The 22,056-nt window shown below is 37.6% G+C and overlaps 6 protein-coding genes across 6 annotated transcripts; all 6 read left to right on the top strand.

The window, feature by feature from the left end:
• The first annotated feature begins 282 nt into the window (after positions 1–282).
• On the top strand, positions 283–2,404 carry soul5 (heme-binding protein soul5). The gene is made up of 8 exons (XM_056753233.1): positions 283–404; positions 569–628; positions 708–792; positions 892–1,012; positions 1,568–1,707; positions 1,787–1,950; positions 2,046–2,139; positions 2,231–2,404. Coding segments are annotated over exons 1-7 (651 nt in total). The 5' UTR covers positions 283–402; the 3' UTR covers positions 2,125–2,139; positions 2,231–2,404.
• Positions 2,405–5,914: 3,510 nt separating this feature from the next.
• On the top strand, positions 5,915–9,997 carry LOC130426114 (suppressor of SWI4 1 homolog). Its single transcript, XM_056752663.1, has 12 exons — positions 5,915–6,080; positions 6,321–6,491; positions 6,579–6,680; positions 7,173–7,223; positions 7,430–7,600; positions 7,765–7,841; positions 8,012–8,119; positions 8,320–8,443; positions 8,532–8,610; positions 8,683–8,812; positions 9,153–9,319; positions 9,396–9,997. The coding sequence occupies exons 1-12, from the start codon at positions 6,066–6,068 to the stop codon at positions 9,812–9,814; spliced, it is 1,614 nt and encodes a 537-aa protein (XP_056608641.1). The 5' UTR covers positions 5,915–6,065; the 3' UTR covers positions 9,815–9,997.
• On the top strand, positions 9,997–11,818 carry LOC130426116 (P2Y purinoceptor 11-like). Its single transcript, XM_056752665.1, has 2 exons — positions 9,997–10,131; positions 10,895–11,818. Exons 1-2 carry the CDS (start codon positions 10,046–10,048, stop codon positions 11,808–11,810), a joined length of 1,002 nt encoding a protein of 333 aa, XP_056608643.1. The 5' UTR covers positions 9,997–10,045; the 3' UTR covers positions 11,811–11,818.
• A 431-nt stretch (positions 11,819–12,249) lies between these two features.
• Positions 12,250–14,790, top strand: LOC130426115 (suppressor of SWI4 1 homolog). Its single transcript, XM_056752664.1, has 8 exons — positions 12,250–12,414; positions 12,579–12,655; positions 12,826–12,933; positions 13,134–13,257; positions 13,346–13,424; positions 13,497–13,626; positions 13,967–14,133; positions 14,210–14,790. Exons 1-8 carry the CDS (start codon positions 12,289–12,291, stop codon positions 14,605–14,607), a joined length of 1,209 nt encoding a protein of 402 aa, XP_056608642.1. The 5' UTR covers positions 12,250–12,288; the 3' UTR covers positions 14,608–14,790.
• p2ry11 (purinergic receptor P2Y11) lies at positions 14,790–17,524 on the top strand. Its single transcript, XM_056752666.1, has 2 exons — positions 14,790–14,924; positions 15,688–17,524. Exons 1-2 carry the CDS (start codon positions 14,839–14,841, stop codon positions 16,601–16,603), a joined length of 1,002 nt encoding a protein of 333 aa, XP_056608644.1. The 5' UTR covers positions 14,790–14,838; the 3' UTR covers positions 16,604–17,524.
• A 1,436-nt stretch (positions 17,525–18,960) lies between these two features.
• Positions 18,961–21,908, top strand: eif3g (eukaryotic translation initiation factor 3, subunit G). The gene is made up of 10 exons (XM_056753013.1): positions 18,961–19,352; positions 19,444–19,490; positions 20,086–20,174; positions 20,261–20,320; positions 20,418–20,522; positions 20,871–21,060; positions 21,146–21,253; positions 21,331–21,467; positions 21,627–21,733; positions 21,804–21,908. The coding sequence occupies exons 1-10, from the start codon at positions 19,330–19,332 to the stop codon at positions 21,817–21,819; spliced, it is 882 nt and encodes a 293-aa protein (XP_056608991.1). The 5' UTR covers positions 18,961–19,329; the 3' UTR covers positions 21,820–21,908.
• Positions 21,909–22,056: the final 148 nt, after the last annotated feature.

The following is a 22,056-nucleotide window of genomic DNA, read 5'->3' as shown; positions in this document are numbered from 1 at the left end:
CTCAAATTTCTCTTACAGACAGAGATAAGCAGACATAAAATAGAGATATTGTCTGGTCTAACATAGAAAGCTAGAGGCTATTAGGTTCCAACTTGTGAAAAACACTCCATAACAAGATCATTTTCTGCATCCCAGTCACGAAGGTCATTTTTAAAGTTTTTTAAAGATTTAATTGATTTAATAATCGATTTGAAACAACATCTATAAAAAAGATTAAACGCTGTCCCTAGTGGAGCAAACAAGAACTCTATTACTTAACATGCTTATGTGAGCAGAGGGTTGGTGGGCGTGTCTTGTAGGGAAGGGACATATTTCACAACATTTCATGTATAAAAACGCACCAGTAGGAACACGTAACATCGCTTACTCTTCAAATGCCCCGAAGTGAAAACATTCTGCAATATGTGAGTACTGAGTTGAATTAGTCTTTTATTTCCATGACTGTGTAAACAAATATCTGATGTAGGAAACTTAGTTTTTGAACTAGTAATGCAACAAAAGATTGTGGGAAAACTAATGTATAAGGATAGGGTTCACCTTTGATCCAATCTTTCTGTTTGTTTTAAAGGATTTATTTGACAGGCGTGATCGTGTTGCTTTTAGGATTGACTGTAGAGGGAAGAATAGGGTAAGTTGGGTTTATGTTGTTATTTTGCTTATAATTCTTAAGAGTTCACACTATAAAAACCCTTTTTTGCACCTCTCAGAGACTCAAACAGTAAAAACAGTTACTGCACAGAGACAAAGGAATGTCTGCTGTTCGACTTGGTTTGTGAGGGAGACGGTTATGAGGTGAGATACAAGACAGCTCATAGAGTAAAGCAGTTAAAAACGTATAACAAACACATCAACCTCGTCATGCAAATTAAGTTATGTAATGTTCTCTAACAGGTACGTCACTATGAAGGTGCTAAATGGGTGACAGCAGAGGCTGATTCCTATTTTATGGAAATGGCCATGTCAAGAGCTTTCAGGAAACTCTTTAAATACATCACTGGAGAAAATGAGGCTGGTGAGTTATGTATTATGGATATGGATTATGGGTTATGGATCCCAAATTAAAAAAAAAGAAATTGAAAACTTTGAAGATTTTTTTGCATCATAATGAAAACTGGTGTGGAATGATGTGCAACATGATATAATCTCACAAATATTGTGGTATTCATTGCGTAATTGACCAAAAAATCTTATCACAGAAAAGGTATCTATTATTATTATTATTTAAGTTAACAGATATTGAGATAATATTGGTATTGTGAATTGTGTGTTTCCAAAAAAGCATCGTTAGCCAGCTATGATCGCAAGTTCCGTCGTTCCAGCATAGTTCAATGATTCAATTGTTTCCCGAAACCATCGCAAAGTTGCGTGGTTGGAACCACAGGTTCCTGTGGTTATGGCATTTTCCATATTATTATGACATAGACTTACATGCATCATCCTTTTGAGCAAAGTCAGGAATCAACGTGCAGTGCATTCTATATCCATCATTGTAAATATATTCAAATTCAAATCAGATTCAAATTTTGTACAATCACCTTTATGATACATTTTTTTCTGTCTGTCATAGGTGCGAAGATTGATATGACTGCCCCAGTTATCATTAAAGGTAAAGAGAATAAGAGCATTACGGAATCCTCAGTTTATGTTCTCAGCTTCCTGCTTCCCTCAGACTACCAAGCCAACCCCCCCAAACCTAATGATCCATCTGTAAGTCTCATAGCTATTCTCTATGCTCTATATCTGTGTTGACACACTTGTTCCTGACGATGAATGTCTGTCTTTGCAGGTGTATTTCACAGACACCCCTGACATGAAAGTATATGTCAAGAGCTATGGCGGATGGATGATGTCATTCATAGCGAAAATGCAGGCTAAGCAACTTAAGACATCACTGGATAATGTACAAGCATCATATGAGTCAGACTATCATTATGATGTTGGTTATAACAGGTGAGCTTATCTTTCAAATCAATCATATGTTTTATAAATAAACTCATCGTTTTATTTTGTGTTTATGTTTGTTTTGTGTTATTTTTCTATTTTAGCCCAATGACGATGTTAAACAGGCACAATGAGGTGTGGTATATTGTTAAGGGGGAGCCAGTCTGCCCTAAAACTGAATAATTTCAAGGTTCAAAGGTAAATCAAGGCTTAAATTAATGAAATATAATATGGAGAAACTACTGATTGTATATTCTAACCAAATATTTAATTGTAATTCATGTTTCAGAGTGAAACACCTACAGTAGAGAACATCATATGGTCCTGTCCTGTTTATAGGAGCATGCTCATTTGTTGTTTTGTGTACTTTTAATGTGTTTTTTAACTGTAAAAAATCTTATCCTGTCTGTCGACACTTCCTTATTAAAAAATAGATAATGCAAATAAAAACTGTGAGATCCTAGTCTTGTCTTTTTGTTTAATTCATTATTTTATTTTATCGTTGAATGTACACCATAAACATGAATCAGCATGGACTGGATTTCTTCTTTAGAAGAAAATTCTGCTTAACTTGTCATATTTTTTCTTAAAGTCCTCCTGAACCGGAAGTAGCGAAAAAAATATATATATGTATATGCAATAGGCAGAAGTAAAAAGCTAACACCACCAAGCCTCCGAAAATTCTTTCAAACTTAAAAAAATGTGTTCCCTGGTTATTACTCCGTTAATGAACCAGCATCTACGTTTTAAGAGATTTGTGCCCATGTTGCATTATTTGTGATCTTTATATGCGCGATGATGTCTAACCTCTCATCCAAAGGAAATGGTCACATTTAGCAACCGCTGTTTTTAAGACACAATAAGGCTTTAAAAAATCACAAGTGGGTTATAATTGGTGTGTTTCTATCATAGAATTAAACGTGAACATTTTTAGGTTTTGTTTACCACAGACAACATTATTTCAGGTGATTTATACAAAACCAATAGACTTTGGAGTGATGGAACCGAAGTCCTAGAATTATATCTCGCATCTGGGTTTTGCATACAAAAATATGTCATCTCTGAGCCTTCCCATTTACAATGAAAGAAATAGTGGGCATGGCTTTCGTTTTTACTCTGCGATTTGATGTATAAAACAGCTCTTACATTTTGAAATGGAACTGGAAGCAGACTGACTGTTGAAGAGGAGGAGTTTTTGTATGCCCCCCTCAAGCCGTCTAACATAATTCAATTCAAGATGGATTGTCGCTACCCGATCCGTCCCGGAAACACGATTTGTTCCGCGCATGCGCGAAAGTGCGTCTACTTCCGGCCGGAATAATTTACGGCAAACATGATTTGTTCTGCGCATGCGTGAAACTCCGTCTACTTCTGTTCGAAACAATTTACGGCAGTTTTATTAAAAAAGTTGTTCGTCCATACCGGAAATATATTTTTAAATAAACTCTGTATTATAAAACAGCAATTAACATCAAAAGACATTAAACACATTACAAATGATAATGGTTTGGTGAAACGCACGAGGGATACACAAAGAATCCTGTAGAGAGGAAAGTAGTTTTTCTCTAATAATCTTTATGTTGAAAATACAATATGAAAAAATATTATATGTCAGGAGTGAGACATTTATTTTTATATATAAAAATACTTCTTTATTTATAGAAAAAAAACATAAAATTTAAAATGAATATGTTTATTAGTGATTCTCTTAAAACCTTTTTTGGCAAAATATGTCAAGGTTAATATGTGGCACAAATTGATAACCTAATTAAATAATTGAAATCCTTACCTGGTTACCCTTGAATAGCAGGATTTTCAGAATTCATCCAATTTATTTATACATTTGTTCCTTATTTTCTTTAGTCATTCACTAAATCTCAACCTCCCACCCAGCCTCTCTCAGTCACACAATCAAACATCTATTCATCTACTTAAATTGCTGATTGAGGAACAGGGCATTGACCTTACTTTTCTAATATTTTAACAAATGTCTGCATTTAAGAAACACACGGAAAAAGTTATTTATGTATTTATTACATTTATTTACACATTTGGTTATTCCAAACAACCACCCAGACCCCACCCACCCACTCACTCAACCTAACGACGCTCTGAAGGACAGTCAGGAATCTCTCCTTTTAAGAGAAATTTATGAAGTCGTTCATATAACACAAACGAATCCATAGCGCTGTCAACCATTTTTGTACTCTCCAATATCACCACTAACAGACTGTCGTAAAACGTCTGCGATAACAGGAGGTGGCGCCAATTAGAACGCATCGAGTCGACTGTCGTAAAAACGTGAATAACAAGGATTCAAGAAGATTCGTTACAGGAAGGAAGTGCATTTTCAGATTTTAAATAAAGATTATGAGGTCAAACAAATTTTTAAAAGAGAATGACCCATAGTGATAAACTATTTACAATAAACGCTGCAATATTTCATGAAAAAAAGTTGCATTGTAATCTTTTATTTCACTTTGACTTTAAATTCGAATTCAAGAAAAAAGTTAGGAAAATGTTTTATTTTTTGAAGACATTTTTAAGACAATTCTTACAAGATTCATTTACAAAGCAAATCTATTCGAAAACTTCTTATGAACATTTTTACCAACTTCTTATAATTTATCTTATATAAACAGTTGTGAGAATCCGGCCCCTGGTTTGCCAACTTTCTTTTTCTGACTTCCGTAAAATGTATGAATTAATTACTCTTTTAACAATGTATTATTTAAAACATATTTTTTTCTCATTATCATTTTCAAGTGACTTTTATTATTTAAATATGCAAAAAATCATAAGGTGGTCTGCAATCCATAACAAAATATTTGTGCATATTTTCACACTGGGACTATCTGATACGATTGTAACATTTTACAACAATCTGTCATAAAACACTAAATAAACTCAGAAAATTTTAGTCGAGCTATGGTATCTAACTTGAGAGAATGCAGTAACAAATATATTTAGTTACAAGCTACGGAATGTGAGTCAATTTGATGTTTGGGATTATTAGAAAAACGCCAAAAATATAATGAAAAGACTGATACAATTTTTTAAAAAAACATTAGGATTCTGACTGGCGTGATTATAGAAATTAAAGATGGCATGGCTAGAGTGAATACAAGTGATAAGGGTGATATTTGCTAAAATTGTCAGTAACCGAGCATATCTCCTCCCCCATTGACTCACATTGTATTTATTTTCCCTACTGTGGCAGTAATTGGGAGACGAGGTCTGCTCGGTTGCTGACATTCTTCCAAATATCTTCCCTTGTGTTCAGCAGAAGAAATGTATACAGGTTTGGAACAATCTGAGAGAGAGTAAATGATGACAAAATTTTCATTTTTGGGTGAACTATATCTTAACACAGTGGTTCTCAAACTTTTTTGCTTAAGTAGCCCTTTTTAGGATTTTTTCAAGCCAAGTACCCCTTGACAAGACCGTAACATGTTGGATTAAAATACAGTGAAATGAGAGTCAGACAGTTATTATATCTGATGCCCCCAAGCAGGTTTATTGCTTATAAACAATTCTGTATGTAGCTTAATGTATGTAAATCTCTTTTTTTAACACTTAACCGCAACCTCTCCTAACTTGCATTATTTTGCACCCAGACACTGCTCCTGATTCCGGATCCGGGTCTCAAAAAATAACTTTTATAAATTTTAATGCATTTTAAAAGTATGAATATTTTTTGGCATATTTGTGTAGTCCTAATTTTATATAACAATACTATTATCATAATTTATTGACTTGTTGATTTTCATTATTTATTCCTAAATTTCAGTTTCTCTCACGTACCCCTGCAGTACCCCTGGGGGTACGCGCACCCCATTTTTGGGAACCACTGTCTTAACATATCACGGAGACACAAATAAATGCAGTAATACATCCGATCCACGAAGCGGCGCGCGGACATAGTGTGGCGCAGACTGCTCGTCCACCACTACGCATGCGCAACCGTGCCACATGGTGCAGTTTCAAGATGGGTGCTAGTTAACAACACACGTGAGATATTTTAACTAAGTTTATCCTTGCATACTGTTATATAACCACGACCGTTTTAGATATATCGTGGCATTATCGCATTGTGAAGCTGTGAGGAGTTGTTCTTCAAAAAAATGGGGAAATCAAAGGTAAGGATTTAACTTCGCGAGAGAGCATGAGGCACAAGTAAAATTCCAATCTTCAGATTTTTCTTTGTAAGGTTTCTTAAATGTTGGTTAACAGTTTGGGCATCTATGCATAATGTTTTCTGGTTCAGGGGATTTGACAAAGTGATTTATAAGAAATATAATTTAGAAAGAGGATAATCGTGCGTTCAGATATGTGGATTTATTTATTGTGGACGGGGTTTTCTATTTTCATTTACAAAGACCAAGTATCAGAAGAAAGCGCGTGAAGCTGCCAATAATCTGGCAGAGGAGACTTATGGCAGTGTGCCGCACACCTTCGTGTTTCATCGTGGACAGATCGGCAAAAATGTCGGTCAGCTCGTTATGGACATGAGACGAGTTATGGAGCCTTACACGGCGATATCTTTGAAGGTTCAACTCACACTTAACTTACTTCTTTACCTCTCATCTGATCTTTGCATTGTATTTGATGTGTGAATTACTGGACGTTTTTTATAGGCCCGGAAGAAAAACCTCCTAAAGGATTATGTTACGGTGGCTGGACCATTAGGAGTCACACACTTCTCAATATTCACCAAAACTGATAGCGGTATAAACATGGTAAGTGACAGAATTGTTAACTTTAATTTAAGTTTCTGATTTTGGGTGATTCTAAATGGTTGCAGAGATGCCACCTTGACCTTTGAATTATATGCCAACACGTCTCCATATTTGGCAGGGCAAGACTGCCATATACACTCAATAACGTTTATAACCATTTTAATGTCTGTCAACACAAAGCATAAAAACCTTTTCGAAAGTTAGACTTTAGGAAACAATTTGTGTCAAATCTCGCACTTGTTTGTTGATTTATTTGTGGAGATATTTCTCAAGTCATTGTTTTTGTTTTGTTTCTCTACCAATTGTATCTTAACCTGTAATTCAAATGCATTTTAGGTCTTTCAGATTCAGAATTATAGCAAAAACATTTAAAAGATATCTGCTCTGTCTATAGTACATAAAGTAAAATATATTATATACGGTTCAATCTTTTCCCCATTGACCTCACATAGATCAACATCAGTTGAACATTATTATCCCTTCTCTCCACAGAGGCTTGCACGACTTCCCAAAGGCCCAACGCTGTGCTTTCGTGTGGCTAAGGTAAAGGTTACACCATCTCAATTTTTTCTTTAATTCCCTTTAATCTGAAGGCATTCAGACACAATGGTGACATTTTAGTATTATGACTGTTGAGTGAAGTAATTTTAAAGTAAACGCACTGATGTGTTTGTCTGATCTCTTTGACCTTATGAGAGAATTCACTTCAGCTTAGTTCATCGGATCTAATACATATATTTTTCTTTCAGTACACACTTATCAAAGATGTGGTTTCATCATTAAAGAGACAGAGAATGCATGACCAGCAATTTACCCATCATCCTTTGCTGGTGCTGAATAATTTTGGCACAGTGGGCATGCACATCAAACTAATGGCCACCATGTTTCAGAACATGTTCCCTTCCATCAATGTACACCAGGTAAAACTGTCACTTGAAAAACTATACCATTTTCCCCCACAAATGATGCAAGTATAGTCTTCTGAAATGTTTAATGATGTCATAGAAGGGCTGATGTCCATCTTCTTTTTTGTTGTATAAAATGGGTCTTGTGTGTTTTCATGAAATGGTTATCTCACTTACAGATCAGTCTCAACAGCATAAAAAGATGCGTGCTGATAAATTATGATCCCGTATCCCAGGAGGTAGAGTTTCGGCATTAGTAAGTAGCCAAAGTTTGTCTTCCTGCTGCGAACAAAAGGTGCACGTGATGAAAGTTGTGATCTTGACTGTTCTGTGATTGTTTCAAAGTAAACGCACTGATGCACTGTAAACGTTTATGATCTTTTGAAAAGTTAGTTTAAACATCTAACGCTTGATTTCTTTATGCAGCAGTTTGAAGGTTGTGCCTGTTGGCATGAGTCGAGGGGTAAAAAAGCTTATGCAGGAGAAGTTTCCCAACATGAGCAAGCTGGAGGACATCAGCGAACTCCTTATGAAGTCAGTTTTTGCCTTCAGCTGGAGATCATTCAAGTTGATGCATATGATGAAACATATTGAAATTGATGGAACAGTGATGTTTCAAAGTAAACGCTCTGATGCGTCAGCTTGTATTCGTACCTGTGGAGATTTCTAATCATTTCTTACTTTTTTATGACCTATGTTTTAACCCTTTTTTTTGTCCATGGCTTTCATTTTAGAGGGGTAAATCTTTCAGAAAGTGAGGCAGAGCAGGATGGGGATCACAACATTACAGAACTCCCTCAGGTCTACTCTGGCCGAGGAAATATGGCTTCACAGCAGAGTGCAGTTCGACTAACCGAGGTGAGCAGGCTGTACCGCAGAAACATTTAGAAGCTTTGTCACTATTGCATGGAAACTAAAAAAATGATGGATGTTTCCCGCATCACAGATCGGCCCCAGAATGACCCTACAGCTGGTGAAGATATTAGAAGGCATGGGAGATGGAAAAGTGCTCCACCATTCCATCGGTATGTTTGATAAATCGTAATGTGAGCTAGTGTTTGTGTTCTAGGGAGTCATTGAGCAAACTGTCTTTCTAGTTTCCAAAACTGAGAAAGAGCTCCAGGAGATACTGAAGAGGAAGGAGGCTCGTCTGAAGGAGAAGGCACAACGCAAGATAATGCAAGAAGATAACATTGCCCGGAAGAAGAAAAAATTGGAAGAGAACAAGTGAGTAGTACAAGTGCATCTCTGTGGGTTTGATACTCTTTAGATGGAAAACTTGAATAGTTGTTGCCAATTTTGCATTATCTTTGAATGTCCTTAAGTGACATGTACTGGACATCCGGGTTAGGTCATGTGACAATGTGTGAGATTTGTGTTGCCATGACAGCATTTACAACAGTGTTCTTTGGCTGGCTGGCACGTGCTGTAGTTTTTTTTTGTGGTGATGTCACAAGGGGCTGTACATCTTAAGTAGCCGCTCAAAAAATATTTTTCAGAAATGTGCACTGGCCACTGACGACTTGAGATGGTCTCGATCTTACACTGTTGTACTTATTGTTCTAAGGAAAAAGAGCTTGGAGGGCATCAAGAGAAAACGCCAGCGGGAAGGGCAGGCGACGGATGATGATGCAGTAGAGGATCCTGGGAAGCAGGATGATCAGGTGGCAGCCGAGGAGTCAGAGGATGAAGCAGAGTATTACAGACAGGCTGTTGGAGAGGAACCTGATGAAGGTATTGTTTGTTTTAATTGTTGGCTAGCTTTTGCAGTAATTTGCACTGGTGAACATTTTTTTTATCTTGTTTTTAGACATGTTTCCTGGGGCAAAAAGGAAGCAAAGTCCTGGCAAATCGCCCAGACCCTTCAAAAAGAGGAAGATGTCACCCGGAAAGGCTCCTCCTAAAGACAAACAGACTTTCAAGACGTCTGACAGAAGAACGAGCGATAAAGGAAAACGTTTCGGAGATAAAAAGACAGTAGAGGGCAAAAGCAGGTTTATAAAAAGCGAAGGTGTGAAGAAGTTTGCCAAAAAGGGGGAAAGAGAAAATAGGTTTGCGGGAAAGAGAACAGGAGCAACAGGCAAGAGAACAGGAGCAACAGGTCCGAAAACAGGAGCAGGAGGCAAGAAATTTGGTGCACAGAAAGGGTTTAAAGGACGTGCTGCTGTGAAACTGCAGAAAGCTGCTGGTGGAAAAAAGGACTTCAAACACAAGAAAGGCAGGAGCTGAAGGAACTGAAAGTGAGGTTTGAGTGAGGCGGAACTCTTGCCTGACCCTTTTCGTCTTACATCGATGATGTATCATTTTGCAAACATGCATGAGTGATAATGCCTGTCTTTTGTCATACTTGTGCCCTGTATAAATGTTTATTCACCCAATCTGGTGTTTGTACCAATAAATAATTTCTAAACAGCTGAACATCTTTTCACTGTTGTGAAAAGTCGGGGGAGGTAAAGTGTCATGCGGCTTGACAGTGTGATTTCACACGTTGCATTCTGCAGTTCTGAAAGTTGCCCTCAGGGTATTAAGCCAAGTAGAGTCCTTTGGTAAGTGCAACTTTAAATGTTAAAATTAAGGTTAAACTGATGTTTAATCAACATCAATTAGGGCGTTGTCAATTAGGCATTTTGTGTATGGATGGCATTTGTTAAAATGTCAAATTATTAGTGTTTTGTACAGCAAATGTTATTTAAATTCGTTTTAAATTTGCTGCTAATTATGAAACACGTTTTCTACTCATCCCAAAAAGTTAGATTTGTAAATGTTGAAAATGCATTTGCCAACATGATCTACCTTTGTACAATATACTATTTTTGCATTTTTTCAATTTTAATGTAAAAATGTAAGTTAACGTCAACGCAATTGTTTCATGTTCACTGTTTATTAACAAATGTTATCACTTGAAACAACTTGATTGTAAAGTAACTGAAAACTTTGACAAGTGAATTTAAACAACTTTGTGTCCTAAAGTACCGTGGATGAAATGTGAATGTTGTCTGCTAGACACAGTGTAGAATATGCAGGTTTTCACACTTTTTATTCAGGGTGTGTTAACGCAGCCATTTTGTCCTATTTACTTTGTGATATGCCAATTCATTTCACCTTAAGGTCAACACTTTCTCTCTTTTTTATTAACTCCTTCCAACACTATTTTACTAAACCACAGAACCATTAAACAACCACCATTCTAAAACGGGAACAGATTCTACACTACATTTAAAGTCAAGCAAATGGCCATCACTAGTGGGCGTTGAGAAATGAACCATTCTGAAGCATGAACAATATGAATACTTGTTTCTTTTTCTTTAGGTATCAGAGAACGCCTGGCAAAATGAACTATACATGCAACGACTACGCATCTCAAATCTATCCACTTCCTCCCATGTACAGTATTGAAATGTGTGTGGCTTTGGCAGGTAATTTATTTGCTCTGTGGCTCCTGTTGGTGAGAGAAAGACGGAACTGGCACACGGGAGTCGTGTTCTCCTGTAACCTGGCCATCTGCGACGTGATTTACGTCCTAACCTTGCCTTTGCTCATCATTTACTATGTCAAAGAGAAGCAATGGACATTCGGAGTTGCCGCGTGCAAAATCGAACGTTTCCTGTTCAACTGCAACCTATATGTCAGTATTTTCTTCATCATGTGCATCAGCGTCAACAGATATCTTGCAATCGTCTACCCATTATTCACTCGCAGCCACATTCGTCCTAAACACGCGATGATCACGAGCGCTGTGGTGTGGCTCACAGTAGTCATCACTTTAACACCAGTCCTTGGATTTGCCGGAACGCATGTTCGAGACAATAAAACTCTTTGCGTTTCGTGTTTTGAAGACGCACTGGATTCCTCCCATTTTAAGTACACAGTGTTTCTCATGGTTGTGGGATGCATGCTTCCTTTGCTAGTAACCTTGGCATCTTATCTGGGTGTGATTTGGACAGTTCTGAAAAATGAAAACATTACCACGCTGGAGAAAAGAAAAGTAGCTCTTATGGTCTCTATAGTCTGTGTCCTTTACGCCATATCGTTCGTGCCTTATCATGTGCTGCAGACGTATCGGGTGTACCTAAGAATGAACCTTATTTTTAAGTGCTGGGTGAATTATTCATATCAAGTGACAAAAGTTCTGGCCACCTTGAACATGTGCATACATCCGCTTCTGTACATGGCGGTTTTTGACAGCATACGGACGACTTGCTGTGGAAAAAGCTCAGGCGAGTAAGCTGTGAGAGAAGCGTCTAAATGCAGCAGACGCTTGTTTTCCGGATTGCAAACCACAAACCAGTGTTGTGCCTAATTTGCAACCCCCACCAGATTCTGACTTCTATTTCTTCTCTACTCTTTATATAAGAATAATAAAAAACCTCTTATTTAGCTCCGTATAATGTGTTAGGTTATATGAGACCAGTCTTCTTTTTAGATTGCACTTATGCTTTTGTTGTCCTTATGCTGTCCCAATTGCTTCCATTGCTTACCCCACCTGTAAGTCGCTTTGGATAAAAGCGTCTGCTAAATGACTAAATGTAAATGTGACTGTCAATTTTGGCCGCATAACGTTTGTTTACGTTGCTGGTAAAATCCTCTCAATCTTGAATTCAAATTCTTGAATTCAAAGATTGTTAAAGCTTACGCCGTAGTATATATTTTTCTTTCAGTACACACTTATCAAAGATGTGGTTTCATCATTAAAGAGACAGAGAATGCATGACCAGCAATTTACCCATCATCCTTTGCTGGTGCTGAATAATTTTGGCACAGTGGGCATGCACATCAAACTAATGGCCACCATGTTTCAGAACATGTTCCCTTCCATCAATGTACACCAGGTAAAACTGTCACTTGAAAAACTATACCATTTTCCCCCACAAATGATGCAAGTATAGTCTTCTGAAATGTTTAATGATGTCATAGAAGGGCTGATGTCCATCTTCTTTTTTGTTGTATAAAATGGGTCTTGTGTTTTTTCATGAAATGGTTATCTCACTTACAGATCAGTCTCAACAGCATAAAAAGATGCATGCTGATAAATTATGATCCCGTATCCCAGGAGGTAGAGTTTCGGCATTAGTAAGTAGCCAAAGTTTGTCTTCCTGCTGCGAACAAAAGGTGCACGTGATGAAAGTTGTGATCTTGACTGTTCTGTGATTGTTTCAAAGTAAACGCACTGATGCACTGTAAACGTTTATGATCTTTTGAAAAGTTAGTTTAAACATCTAACGCTTGATTTCTTTATGCAGCAGTTTGAAGGTTGTGCCTGTTGGCATGAGTCGAGGGGTAAAAAAGCTTATGCAGGAGAAGTTTCCCAACATGAGCAAGCTGGAGGACATCAGCGAACTCCTTATGAAGTCAGTTTTTGCCTTCAGCTGGAGATCATTCAAGTTGATGCATATGATGAAACATATTGAAATTGATGGAACAGTGATGTTTCAAAGTAAACGCTCTGATGCGTCAGCTTGTATTCGTACCTGTGGAGATTTCTAATCATTTCTTACTTTTTTATGACCTATGTTTTAACCCTTTTTTTTGTCCATGGCTTTCATTTTAGAGGGGTAAATCTTTCAGAAAGTGAGGCAGAGCAGGATGGGGATCACAACATTACAGAACTCCCTCAGGTCTACTCTGGCCGAGGAAATATGGCTTCACAGCAGAGTGCAGTTCGACTAACCGAGGTGAGCAGGCTGTACCGCAGAAACATTTAGAAGCTTTGTCACTATTGCATGGAAACTAAAAAAATGATGGATGTTTGCCGCATCACAGATCGGCCCCAGAATGACCCTACAGCTGGTGAAGATATTAGAAGGCATGGGAGATGGAAAAGTGCTCCACCATTCCATCGGTATGTTTGATAAATCGTAATGTGAGCTAGTGTTTGTGTTCTAGGGAGTCATTGAGCAAACTGTCTTTCTAGTTTCCAAAACTGAGAAAGAGCTCCAGGAGATACTGAAGAGGAAGGAGGCTCGTCTGAAGGAGAAGGCACAACGCAAGATAATGCAAGAAGATAACATTGCCCGGAAGAAGAAAAAATTGGAAGAGAACAAGTGAGTAGTACAAGTGCATCTCTGTGGGTTTGATACTCTTTAGATGGAAAACTTGAATAGTTGTTGCCAATTTTGCATTATCTTTGAATGTCCTTAAGTGACATGTACTGGACATCCGGGTTAGGTCATGTGACAATGTGTGAGATTTGTGTTGCCATGACAGCATTTACAACAGTGTTCTTTGGCTGGCTGGCACGTGCTGTAGTTTTTTTTTGTGGTGATGTCACAAGGGGCTGTACATCTTAAGTAGCCGCTCAAAAAATATTTTTCAGAAATGTGCACTGGCCACTGACGACTTGAGATGGTCTCGATCTTACACTGTTGTACTTATTGTTCTAAGGAAAAAGAGCTTGGAGGGCATCAAGAGAAAACGCCAGCGGGAAGGGCAGGCGACGGATGATGATGCAGTAGAGGATCCTGGGAAGCAGGATGATCAGGTGGCAGCCGAGGAGTCAGAGGATGAAGCAGAGTATTACAGACAGGCTGTTGGAGAGGAACCTGATGAAGGTATTGTTTGTTTTAATTGTTGGCTAGCTTTTGCAGTAATTTGCACTGGTGAACATTTTTTTTATCTTGTTTTTAGACATGTTTCCTGGGGCAAAAAGGAAGCAAAGTCCTGGCAAATCGCCCAGACCCTTCAAAAAGAGGAAGATGTCACCCGGAAAGGCTCCTCCTAAAGACAAACAGACTTTCAAGACGTCTGACAGAAGAACGAGCGATAAAGGAAAACGTTTCGGAGATAAAAAGACAGTAGAGGGCAAAAGCAGGTTTATAAAAAGCGAAGGTGTGAAGAAGTTTGCCAAAAAGGGGGAAAGAGAAAATAGGTTTGCGGGAAAGAGAACAGGAGCAACAGGTCCGAAAACAGGAGCAGGAGGCAAGAAATTTGGTGCACAGAAAGGGTTTAAAGGACGTGCTGCTGTGAAACTGCAGAAAGCTGCTGGTGGAAAAAAGGACTTCAAACACAAGAAAGGCAGGAGCTGAAGGAACTGAAAGTGAGGTTTGAGTGAGGCGGAACTCTTGCCTGACCCTTTTCGTCTTACATCGATGATGTATCATTTTGCAAACATGCATGAGTGATAATGCCTGTCTTTTGTCATACTTGTGCCCTGTATAAATGTTTATTCACCCAATCTGGTGTTTGTACCAATAAATAATTTCTAAACAGCTGAACATCTTTTCACTGTTGTGAAAAGTCGGGGGAGGTAAAGTGTCATGCGGCTTGACAGTGTGATTTCACACGTTGCATTCTGCAGTTCTGAAAGTTGCCCTCAGGGTATTAAGCCAAGTAGAGTCCTTTGGTAAGTGCAACTTTAAATGTTAAAATTAAGGTTAAACTGATGTTTAATCAACATCAATTAGGGCGTTGTCAATTAGGCATTTTGTGTATGGATGGCATTTGTTAAAATGTCAAATTATTAGTGTTTTGTACAGCAAATGTTATTTAAATTCGTTTTAAATTTGCTGCTAATTATGAAACACGTTTTCTACTCATCCCAAAAAGTTAGATTTGTAAATGTTGAAAATGCATTTGCCAACATGATCTACCTTTGTACAATATACTATTTTTGCATTTTTTCAATTTTAATGTAAAAATGTAAGTTAACGTCAACGCAATTGTTTCATGTTCACTGTTTATTAACAAATGTTATCACTTGAAACAACTTGATTGTAAAGTAACTGAAAACTTTGACAAGTGAATTTAAACAACTTTGTGTCCTAAAGTACCGTGGATGAAATGTGAATGTTGTCTGCTAGACACAGTGTAGAATATGCAGGTTTTCACACTTTTTATTCAGGGTGTGTTAACGCAGCCATTTTGTCCTATTTACTTTGTGATATGCCAATTCATTTCACCTTAAGGTCAACACTTTCTCTCTTTTTTATTAACTCCTTCCAACACTATTTTACTAAACCACAGAACCATTAAACAACCACCATTCTAAAACGGGAACAGATTCTACACTACATTTAAAGTCAAGCAAATGGCCATCACTAGTGGGCGTTGAGAAATGAACCATTCTGAAGCATGAACAATATGAATACTTGTTTCTTTTTCTTTAGGTATCAGAGAACGCCTGGCAAAATGAACTATACATGCAACGACTACGCATCTCAAATCTATCCACTTCCTCCCATGTACAGTATTGAAATGTGTGTGGCTTTGGCAGGTAATTTATTTGCTCTGTGGCTCCTGTTGGTGAGAGAAAGACGGAACTGGCACACGGGAGTCGTGTTCTCCTGTAACCTGGCCATCTGCGACGTGATTTACGTCCTAACCTTGCCTTTGCTCATCATTTACTATGTCAAAGAGAAGCAATGGACATTCGGAGTTGCCGCGTGCAAAATCGAACGTTTCCTGTTCAACTGCAACCTATATGTCAGTATTTTCTTCATCATGTGCATCAGCGTCAACAGATATCTTGCAATCGTCTACCCATTATTCACTCGCAGCCACATTCGTCCTAAACACGCGATGATCACGAGCGCTGTGGTGTGGCTCACAGTAGTCATCACTTTAACACCAGTCCTTGGATTTGCCGGAACGCATGTTCGAGACAATAAAACTCTTTGCGTTTCGTGTTTTGAAGACGCACTGGATTCCTCCCATTTTAAGTACACAGTGTTTCTCATGGTTGTGGGATGCATGCTTCCTTTGCTAGTAACCTTGGCATCTTATCTGGGTGTGATTTGGACAGTTCTGAAAAATGAAAACATTACCACGCTGGAGAAAAGAAAAGTAGCTCTTATGGTCTCTATAGTCTGTGTCCTTTACGCCATATCGTTCGTGCCTTATCATGTGCTGCAGACGTATCGGGTGTACCTAAGAATGAACCTTATTTTTAAGTGCTGGGTGAATTATTCATATCAAGTGACAAAAGTTCTGGCCACCTTGAACATGTGCATACATCCGCTTCTGTACATGGCGGTTTTTGACAGCATACGGACGACTTGCTGTGGAAAAAGCTCAGGCGAGTAAGCTGTGAGAGAAGCGTCTAAATGCAGCAGACGCTTGTTTTCCGGATTGCAAACCACAAACCAGTGTTGTGCCTAATTTGCAACCCCCACCAGATTCCGACTTCTATTTCTTCTCTACTCTTTATATAAGAATAATAAAAAACCTCTTATTTAGCTCCGTATAATGTGTTAGGTTATATGAGACCAGTCTTCTTTTTAGATTGCACTTATGCTTTTGTTGTCCTTATGCTGTCCCAATTGCTTCCATTGCTTACCCCACCTGTAAGTCGCTTTGGATAAAAGCGTCTGCTAAATGACTAAATGTAAATGTGACTGTCAATTTTGGCCGCATAACGTTTGTTTACGTTGCTGGTAAAATCCTCTCAATCTTGAATTCAAATTCTTGAATTCAAAGATTGTTAAAGCTTACGCCGTAGTATAGATTTGTACTGAAGATGCTAACCAAGACGGCATTTCTAAGAGAGGAAGTAAAACATTTAGGGTTCAGGCCTTGGGTGGTGTTTTTGTTACACTGCCAATGTTTATGTAGTGGAAGTGCAACATTATTCATTTTCAAATCAAGATAGCAATAAAGATGTGTGTACATATATGCTACTTTGTTTGTTTTATCCCTATAATAAGCAACCTAGACATCATATTTGACCCCGTCTGTGAAAACCCAACTGAAGTTATTTTTTATGATTGACTGTTTTTAGTCATCCTACATAATGTAAAGAACATTTTGTAAAGATATGACCTTGATGTCTTGTCAAAACTGAAATCATAGTGGAATTGATTATCTCATAATTGGATTATGAGACCTTAGCCTGGATTTCACAGACTGGGTCACAATCATGGTAGAAGGCAGGCCAGTCTGTGTTGTGTGAGAATTGTTTTTATCTTGAATAAATATAACTGTTTGAATAAAGAAACACAAAAAACATTTAGTCTTTTTAGTTATTTGATAATGATTAAGAAATTATTTATTAAAATGCAAATTTTCAACGCTTTACTAAAAAGCAGGTAAATTATTGTTGCCGGTTTAAAAACAAGGTGTAAAACTAGTCTCAGACTACAATGCAAATTTGAGTTGTCTTAACCTTAAAATATCAGTGCCATTGCTTTGTCTCAAGATGCACACCAGTAATGTTTTTTTACTTAAATATCCTAATTTTACTAAAACGTAGTGCTGGCTTAGGCTATCCCTGTCTGTCTCTGACAAAAATATCCTGGGGTATTTCAAGAGATAAAACATCAAAAGTACCACAAAGCTTGTGTGGTAATTGTGTGGTATTCTGTGTTTTTTTGACAAGCTTTAATGTAATATTCTTGTAATATTCTGGTGCCACTTTGTGGTATCACTGTCATATTTCTGCAGAAATATCTTTTAAAAGATGATTTGTCTGTTGTGTTTTTGAAGGATGTTGTGTTATTCCTGTAATAATTTTGTAGTATTTGTAGAATTGAATACGGTGATAACATTTAGGCAGTCTTTCGACCTTACAAGCATACAAGTCAGGTAAATCTTAAAATAAGTTGACAAGTAAGGTACATTTATGCTTTGAATTATGCATGAGGTTTAATAAAAACAGCATTCAAATAAGACACACAATATACATATTATGTAAAAATTGTAAAAAAAAACTCATTACTCCCTACAAACTATAGGGTAAAAACAGTAAAATGAATTACAAAGAGAAATGTACAGTAAATACAAAATTTAAGTTTTCGACAGGCTTGACTCTTTATCTCATCTGTTGAGAACTTACATTTTCAGGAATCATGTATTCAGGGCAAGAACATCTAGAACATACATTTTATTGAAAGAAAAAATAATTGATAATCAAATGATTGTCTCAAATTGTATTGTCTTTTATACGTGTCAAAGACATGCATCACCAAATCCAATGAATTGGAAGGACAAGAGTTTTTAAGACCTGTGTATGCTTATTGTATATGACCCTTCTGATAATTACACCGTTTAACACCTTTAGACATTTAAGACGCTAGCTTTTGTAAAACAGTGCGTAACGTTATGTATTGTGAAAATCTTTTAACAAGCAAATACGATAAAGTTAATGTAAATTACACGGCAATACTCACCAGGAAGAAGGTTTCCCTCAGGGCCTTTTAAACATCACTCCGTTGAAAAATTGGCACTCGTACAATAATAATTTCTAAAGCATTATCTTATATATCAAATAAACGGTGCAGCGGCATGTTCAAAAACAAAATAGCGCCAGTGAGTTACCATGGAAACGTAAATGACGTATTTAACTGTACTTTATAGTAAATTATTGTGATACTGTACAACAGCAGGTGCTGTGGTAACATTAATCCTGTCGTACTCCTGTCATAATTAGACGTTGTGTGGTAATTTTTTATTGTACCACACAAATACCATAAGTACTTTTTGTAAGGGTGTGAAACCAGGCCTTAGTGTTTTAGATTAGTTTTACGAGTTACGCTTTCAAAAATGTATATAATAACCATATGGAGTAAAAAATGTATTATCACCAGAATATTTAGTCATTTGTTTCAGGCAACAATTGTGTTAAAAACGATATGCTAATACCAAGTTACCGCAGTTTCCTGTCTAAAAACTACACACATCCGGAACTTCAGCCCGAGCTCTGTGTGCAGTGTGGTCCTCCGGGCGCATAGGAGGCGCTGTGGCCCCCCACGTACCGCGCTCACCGTCACTAATCCCGGGAAACGTTTTCTGGAGGCGCAAGACAACCGGTAAAAATGCCCATGATCGAATACGACGAGTAAGTTTTTTTTCCTCATTTAATAAGTATCTCTGTTATGTCATGTATATAACAAAAGCGGTTATGCACTTAATCGTGTGTGTTTTTGCAGCTCAAAACCCAGCTGGGCCGATCAAGTGGAGGAGGAAGGAGATGAAGGTACGAGGCCGCGGCACAGCCTGTGCTTATGGATCACATCCACGTGTTTAAACATTTCTTAATATCTACATATATTATTACACAAAACGTTATTAACACATTAAATGAATATATTTGTGGAGACTTACAACAATTTGCGTAGTAACGATCGCATAAGTCAGTAACGTTATGTGTTTACACGGTCGGGTGCTGTCTCATTTACATTGGTAGCAGTTTAATGTGCGGATATTTTTAAATATTCTGTAATAATTAGCGTGATACAGTATTTAAGACACGTTTTTGGTTGGTGTCGACTACGATAAGGTTCTGATGTAACGTTACCTCAATAAAAATATACTGTAACAACGCCACGAAACTTTATTACACGACACATATTACTGTTCTACTTCGGTAGTGCAGATTGATTAGTATTTTATTTGTTATGTGGTATTAAAAAATATACAAAATAATTTTACAAGAAATGAGATGCTAGCTTTAGTCACTGCTGACACTGCTTGACATGATGTGTTCCAGCTGTGGTTTCTTCCCACAGTAATTGCATCTGTAACATATTTATATATGTATGTTTGTATTCATATATGAATGTCTTTAATAGGTCCACTCCCTTCACCTAAAGAGACTGTTAAAGGTAACATTAAGACCATCACAGAATACAAGATTGATGACGATGGCAAGAAACTAAAGGTAAGCAGTGTTTTTTATTTCTTTTGTGAAATGTTTAAGAATAATGTGTTTATGGGATTTTCTCTTTTTTTTCCCTCTATGATCAGATTATCAGAACCTTTAAAATTGAGACGCGCAAGGCCTCCAAAGCAGTTGCCAGGAGGAAGGTATGCTCATTTTCTTTTTAATAGTTCTTTACATATATATATATATATGTTCGTACATCTAGTAAACCTGTTACTAAATGTGTTATTTCCCCAACAGAATTGGAAGAAATTTGGCAATGCTGAATTCGACCAACCAGGGCCTAATGTTGCCACCACTACAGTGAGCGATGATGTCTTCATGACTTTCATCTCTAACAAAGAGGTACAATATTCATATACAGCATTCCACAAGATTTGTAACAATAGTAAAGATACAAAAGTGTAACTATTGTATTGTAAAATTTGAATTTTTTCTATGTTTCTTTTATTTTTTTTATTTTTATTTCCTGAAACGGTTATTTAAAGCAGCTTCATATATCTAATCAAGGTTAGCCAACCTTCTTTAAATGCAACTTTCCACAAAAATCTGTGGCATCTCTCTGGTGTGTTTTAGGTAAAGACATCAGTTTGCTTTGTTTATCTGTTCAGTTTTGTTTGGGTACTGATGCCATATTTTAGCCCTCAAGTACAAAATCAGAAGTTTAAAGTGACCCCTCCATATATTTTGCAGGACTTGAATGCTCAAGACCAGGATGAGGATCCCATGAACAAGCTGAAAGGACAGAAGATCGTGTCCTGCCGTATCTGTAAGGGCGATCACTGGACCACCCGCTGTCCGTACAAGGATACGCTTGGACCTATGCAGAAGGAACTAGCCGAGCAGTTGGGCTTGTCCACAGGAGACAAAGACAAAGCAGCAGGTGTGATAACAGAGACCAACACTCAACAGGTTTACTTTACTTTAAAGTAATAATGTGGGAGTAATCGTTGTCGTTGATCATCTAGAGCCTGAGCCTGCTCAACCCGTCCAGAGCAAGACCGGGAAGTATGTTCCCCCTAGCCTGCGGGACGGAAGCACACGCAGAGGAGAGTCTATGCAACCTAACCGCAGAGGTCTGTGTTTGATGTTACCAGAAGATTTTAAACACTGGTTTGTGCAACATGGTAACACGTTTATGAAATCCTTGCAGCTGATGATAATGCTACAATCCGTGTGACCAACCTGTCCGAGGACACCAGGGAAACAGATCTGCAGGAACTTTTCAGACCTTTCGGTTCCATCTCTAGGATCTATCTGGCTAAAGACAAGAACACAGGCCAGTCTAAGGTGAGAGATGTGAAACGTGAACATTAGAGATTTGTGACCAAGTGACACATAGAGAAGTTGAGGATGACTAGTCCACTTGAACAGTCAATTTGAGAATAAAAAAGGAACTCTATCATTAATGTGCGTTTTGGATATTTCTGTTTTTCTCCCGCACTTTAGGGCTTCGCTTTCATCAGTTTCCACCGGCGTGAGGATGCCGCAAGAGCCATCGCTGGTGTGTCCGGCTTTGGCTACGATCATCTCATTCTCAATGTGGAATGGGCCAAGTGAGTCCTCTAGAAACTGTAAATGATGTGAAGTGTTTTTTACCGGTCTAATCATGTTTTTGTTTTTTAGGCCTTCAAACAACTAAGAATTCAACATATTCCAGGAGATCTGAAAGTGTTCTCCCAGTTCTATAAGGCAGTGATCCAAATAAATGCACAATGTTAAAAAAATGAATTTGTCATCTGTACATTTACACTTGTTTTTTGTGTTCCTCCTCATTGTTTTGCTCATTTCTTGAATTGTACTTGAATTATAGCTTATCAAAAACTTGAACGTTGAAAGTCCAAAAATCGGAACTAATGTTTATGTTAAAAAAATGCCA

Source organism: Triplophysa dalaica, chromosome 7, assembly GCF_015846415.1.
Source record: "Triplophysa dalaica isolate WHDGS20190420 chromosome 7, ASM1584641v1, whole genome shotgun sequence".
NCBI lineage: Eukaryota > Metazoa > Chordata > Actinopteri > Cypriniformes > Nemacheilidae > Triplophysa > Triplophysa dalaica.
This window is presented reverse-complemented; position numbering and strand designations above follow the sequence as displayed.